This window comes from Phyllobates terribilis, unplaced genomic scaffold (genome assembly GCF_046119375.1).
Source record: "Phyllobates terribilis strain yellow unplaced genomic scaffold, ASM4611937v1 Scaffold_1__5_contigs__length_1240528914, whole genome shotgun sequence".
NCBI lineage: Eukaryota > Metazoa > Chordata > Amphibia > Anura > Dendrobatidae > Phyllobates > Phyllobates terribilis.
The window spans coordinates 587,364,932-587,370,931 of NW_027362761.1; the positions used below are offsets into that span (position 1 = coordinate 587,364,932).

General features: G+C 42.0%; 1 protein-coding gene across 1 annotated transcript in view; it reads right to left on the reverse strand.

Annotated features, from left to right (window-relative positions):
- Positions 1–2,518, reverse strand: part of C9 (complement C9) — a 43,038-nt gene extending 40,520 nt beyond the window's left edge. Inside the window, exon 1 of the mRNA XM_073681953.1 lies at positions 2,369–2,518. Within this exon, the coding sequence (XP_073538054.1) occupies positions 2,369–2,445 (77 nt within the window). The 5' untranslated portion in view covers positions 2,446–2,518. The remainder of the gene's footprint in view (positions 1–2,368) is intronic.
- Between the last annotated feature and the right edge of the window lie 3,482 nt (positions 2,519–6,000).

Consider the following 6,000-nt stretch of genomic DNA (forward strand, 5'->3'; position numbering starts at 1 on the left):
AAATACCCACGATACTCAATGCATACCAGAACACCCGATGCAAACTCAAGTAGTGAGCACTTGCGCTCAGCACTAGTCGCCATATCGTCATCTTTTTTTCTTACTTTTGAAAAAAATCCCAACCCCATCACAACCCTAACCCCAACCCTAACCCCAACCCCAACCCCAGCCCTAACCCTAGCCCAACCCTAACCCAACCCTAACCCGAGAGTTTATTTTTTACGCATTTCCTCGTGTGGTATAAGTGATTAGACGACCTTATTCTTCGGGTCGGTGCGATTACTGCGATACCAGAATCATATGAGGTTTTTATGATTGACAGCTGTCACACACTAAAAGACGCATTTTTTGTAAAATCTAGATTTTGCATCGCCATATTTTGAGAGCTATAATTTTTCCAGATTTTGGCAGACAGTCATGTGACGGCTTGTTTTTTGCGGGATGAGTTGACGTTTTTATTGGTGCCATTTTCAGGCACGTGACATTTTTTGATCGCTTTCTATTCAGATTTTTGGGAGGCAAAATAAACAAAAAACAACAATTTAGGAATTGTTTTTTTTTTTATTCTACTCAGCGTGTGGTAAAATTGATAAGGCAGCTTTATTCTTCGGGTCAGTACGTTTACAGCGATACCACATTTATATTGTTTTTCTATGTTTTGCACTTTTACATAATAAAAGCAATTTTATAGAAAAAAATATTTTTTAGCATCGCTTTATTCTGAGAGCTATAACTTTTTTATTTTTTGGCTGATGGAGCTGTATGGCGGCTTGTTTTTTGCGGGACGAGATGACGTTTTCAGCGGTACCATTTTTATTTATATTCGTCTTTTTGATCGTGTGTTATTCCATTTTTTGTTTGGCGGTATCGTGATAAAGCATTGTTTTTTGCTTCGTTTTTTTTTTTTTTTTTTTTTTACAGTGTTCACTGAAGGGGTTAACTAGTGGGACAGTTTTATAGGTCAGGTCATTCCGGATGCGGCGATGCAAAATATGTGTACTTTTATTGTTTTTTTGTTTTTTTTTCATAATAATATTTATTGAAAGGTACATTATATTTTTATTTTTGGGGGATTATTTTTTTTTATTTTTTTTTTATATTTTTACAATTTTTTTTTTTTTTTTTTCACTTTATGACAGTTTTTTTACTTTTTTACTTTGTCCCACTATGGGACTTTCACTTTTTTTTTCTCTGATCGCCTGCATGGCACAGGAATGGAGCACCATCCCTGTGCCATGCAGGCAGTCAGCGCTGGACAGGGAGAAGATAGTTTAGAGATGCACTGCGCATGTCCAAAAAATCTTCCTGCTGTCTGGTGACCCGGATGTTGTCATGACAACATCGGGTCGTCATGGCAACATCCAGGAAACCGCGGCAGACAGAACTGGAGGCCGGAAGAGGAGGTGAGTACACCGATCACTTCCCCTTAGCCACCGCAATGCTGCGATCGACTGCGATCGACTTCGATCGCAGCATTGTGGGGGTTAATGTGCCGGGAGCGGTGCGGGACCGCTCCCTGCACATAGCACCGGGTGTCAGCTGTGACAATCAGGTGACACCCGGCGGTGATCGCGCCCGCACAGCCTGTGTGCGGGCGAAATCGCGAGGGCGTATTAATACGTATCTGGTCCATAAGGCCCAGGGCTCAGATACATACTAATACGCCCTATGTCGTAAAGGGGTTAATATAAATAAATGTAATTAATATGTTAATATTAATATTGAGCAGAATTAATTTTAGCCTGTTGATTCAGCCTCCACTACAGTCACGGTCTCATGTGACCCCTTGGGAAAATTAATTGCCCTCCCCCTGCCTTAACTATATTTGTCTGAAACGCCGGAGCATTTCAGAACAATATATACCTGACTGAGTCATGTGCACCAGGCTCTGATTCCTGATGCTCGCGGTTTTGGGCTGCATGAATCAGGTGACAGGTTCCCTTTAATCCCATATTAAATTTTAGATAACTAGGAAACAAAATATTAACAATGTAATACACCCTGTATCCACAGACTTTGGCCACGACCCCAGTATCAGTATTTGGTCAGTATTCGGTCAGTATTTTTTCTCAGGAGTGGGAGCCAAAACCAGGTGAGGAACAATCAGAGAAAAGGTGTAATAGAAACAAGTCACCAATTCTGCATTTATCACCCACTCCTGGTTTTCGCTCCCACTCCTGAGAAAAAATACTGACCGAATACTGATAGTGGAGCTGTGGCCTTAGATCCCCGATTTTGCACTAGACTAACTGGGTACTTCCAGTTCTGTACACAAGGTTATACATGTAATAGTGAGGACTAAAGACATTTCATATCAATTAATAAGGTATATAAGAAATATATATATAAAATATACAATAAAACCTACCATGTGTGCTCAGCCGCAGAAAATGCACAACCCAGCAGGCAGAAAGCCGCAATCACCCCCGCTTTGTGGTGCCACATGGTCTTCGTGTCTGATGATGGGAATAACTCCAGTGAAAAACTAGGAGTTTGCACAATTTCTCTAATATATCATGTCCATTGTCATTTATTAACCCAAACATAAACACAGCGCCCCCCGTCCCTTGGCTTCTGAACAACCTTAACTAGCACAGGATTGTGTCCGTGCACTTGTATCAGTGTCATAATGATACAATGCATCACAATGTTACCAGCACTGGGAAGTCTCATCCCGCCTTGATACATTGTTTCCTTCTGGGTCTGATTCTTCAAAATTACCCCAATAAATTTCCTTCATTTTCAGTTTTGTATTTTGCAGAAATTGAGCAACTTGGCAAATGTTATCACTTCCTTGACCTCAGATTGTGCCATGTAGATAATACTGTTTGCTAGGAGTGAGGACATTTGTAGTATGGGGGAAGTTAGAGGAAAAATCCAGTAAGGGCTCGCTCACACTAGTGTCCAGCACCCGATGTTTCTCTCATACAAATGACCCTCGGCTCAAACTCTGCTGAGCCGAGTGTCATTTTACCGTGATTCGATTTCCTTGCATGCGAGAATCGGATCACATGTGCAGACTGCGGAGAAGACGGACAACTTAATTTCTCCATCTTCTCCATGGTGTGAGTCGGTGTATATGGGACTGCACTCAGGTGGAATCCAAGTGCAGTCCGATGTTTTGCACGCACCCATACACTTGCCGATATACACTGCCAATCGCAGCATGTAGTGCGGTCGTAAAATCTGTGTCTATGGAAGTTACTGGCTTGGCCAACTCCCATAGACTTCAGTGGAAAGTGCCATAGTTATGTTTAACCACTTCTCCTTCACTAAAATAATGAGTGGGTTCGAGGGTTCCCGGGTTCCCATCAAAATTTGCCTTTGGTACCCACCTTAAAGCAATCCTGTTAGGCCCTGTGACTGTCACAAACCTCTGGGGAAAATAAATAACATGTAATTATTTTCAATACATTCTGCACAATGGGAACGTAAATGATACCGGAGCACAATTCACACGAGGTGTCACTTTTCCATTTTTTCTACTTTTTCCATTGTTGATTTTTTTTTTTTTATGGCATCTATTTGAACATATTTATGTTATGTTTCTGTATATATTTATTTATGAATTTGTTTCATCCTATTTACAGGCTTTAGTTACACACAAGTCTCATGTTTCTTGCGCTGTATACAGTGGGTGAGAGGAGTATTGAATACGTTACTAGTTTTCTACGTAAATCCATTTCTAAAGCTTCTACTGATATGAAATTCTCACCAGATGTCGGTAACAACCCATGCAGTCCACACAGGCAAAGAAATCACCATAGACGTCCATGAGTGAAGTTATGTGTAATAATGAAAAATGACACAGGATATTGAACGCATGAATAAAGAGAGGTGCAAAAAGCCCTGGAAAGTCCTGACACCATCTGAAATCTATCAGTAATTAGAAAGCAACTTAGTGACAAATAATATCAGCTGGTTCATCTGACGGCCTATAAAAAGGTGTCTCATTACCCAGGTGACACACAAGAAACATCTCATGATGGATAATACCAGTCAGCTGTCTCAAGACTTTTGCTACCTTATTGTTGCAGAACATATTGATGCCATTGGTTACAGAAGAATTTCTAAACTACTGAAGGTCCCTGAAAGCATTGCTGGGCCATAATCCGGAAGTGGAAAGAACATAATTTCACCATAAACCGGCCAAGACCAGTTGCAAGAAATCAGACAGAGGAGTGAAAAAAATTATCAGAAGAGTTTTCACAGAAAACTATAAGTAAAGCATTCAACCTCCATGGCCTGTATGCACGCTCACCACGCAACCTCCATAGCCTGTATGCACGCTCACCACGCAACCTCCATAGCCTGTATGCACACTCACCACACAACCTCTATAGCCTGTATGCACGCTCACCACGCAACCTCCATGGCCTGTATGCACGCTCACCACACAACCTTCATAGCCTGTATGCACTCTCACCACGCAACCTCCATGGCCTGTATGCACGCTCACCACGCAACCTCCATGGCCTGTATGCACGCTCACCACACAACATCCATGGCCTGTATGGACGCTCACGACACAACCTCCATGGCCTGCATGCACGATCATCATACAACCTCCATGGCCTGTATGCACGCTCATCATACAACCTCCATGGCCTGTATGGACGCTCACCACACAACCTCCATGGCCTGTATGCACGCTCACCATGCAACCTCTGTGGCCTGTATGCACGCTCACCACACAACCTCCATGGCCTGTATGCACGCTCCTCATGCAAGACTCCATTGCTAAACAAAAATCATGTTCAGGCGCATTTACAGTTTGCTTAACAACATTGAGACAAGCCTGTGAAATACCGGGAGAATATAGTCTGGTCAGATGAGACCAAAATTGAGCTCTTTGGATGCCATAATACACACCACGTTTGGAGGCCAAAATGCACTGCATATCACCCCAAAACACCATACCAACAGTGAAGTGTGGAGGAGGGAACATCATGGTGTGGGGCTGTTTTTCAGCATACGGCACTAGCAAACTTCATGTGGTTGAAGGAAGGATGAATGGACAAATGTACTGAGACCTTCTTGATAAAAATCTGTTGCCATCTACCAGGCTGATGAAAATGAAACAAGGGTGGACATTTCAGCAAGACAATGATCCCAAACACACAGCCAAGGAAACTCTCAACTGGTTTCAGAGAAAGAAAATAAAGCTGCTAGAACGGCTGAGTCGATCACCGGACCTGGATACAATAGAAAATGTATGGAAGGAACTAAAGCTCAGAGTTCATAGAAGGAGCCCACGGGAGCTTCAAGATGTGAAGAGCGTTTGTGTGAAAGAAGGGGCCAACATCACAGCTGAGCAATGCCTGCGACTAGTTTCTTCATCTGTCTTGAAACTTCATCACCAACAAAGGTTTTTGTCTGAAGTATTAATTACATTTCAGTAAACGTGTTCAATACTCTTTATTGTAATTGTTCTTGTATGCATACCCCTTTTTCACATGTAAAGCACCATGGAATAAATGGCGCTATAATAATAAATAATAATAAATAATAATAATACTTTTTCTCTGTGTCATTTCTCATTATTATGCAAAATTTATGGACATCTATGGTGATTTATTTGCCTGTGTGGATTGGATGGTTTGTTATTGACATCTGGTGAGAATTTCATGTCAATAGCAGCTTTAGAAATAGATTTACTTAGAAAAATTAGTGACAGGTTAAATACTTATTTCACCCGCTGTATATAACACACCTTTACATATACTATATGGAGAAAGGTATCGTGTCACACTTCTTATTCATTGAACTCATGTTTTTCTATAACATCTGGCTGTATAGCCCCTGGTGTATAAGATTCAGGTCCATTGCTTCAACCACAGCAACTCAGCCAAAAAGTTAAGACCCCGTAATGTTACAGAGCGCGGGGGGCTGAGTGCTGAGGAGCAGAGGGCAGAAAAGTCCCCACCGCTCTGCTGACCTCATAACTGCAGAGTCCAGACCTCCTCTGGTATCCGCACAAACACTGCGCCCCCCGCTGGG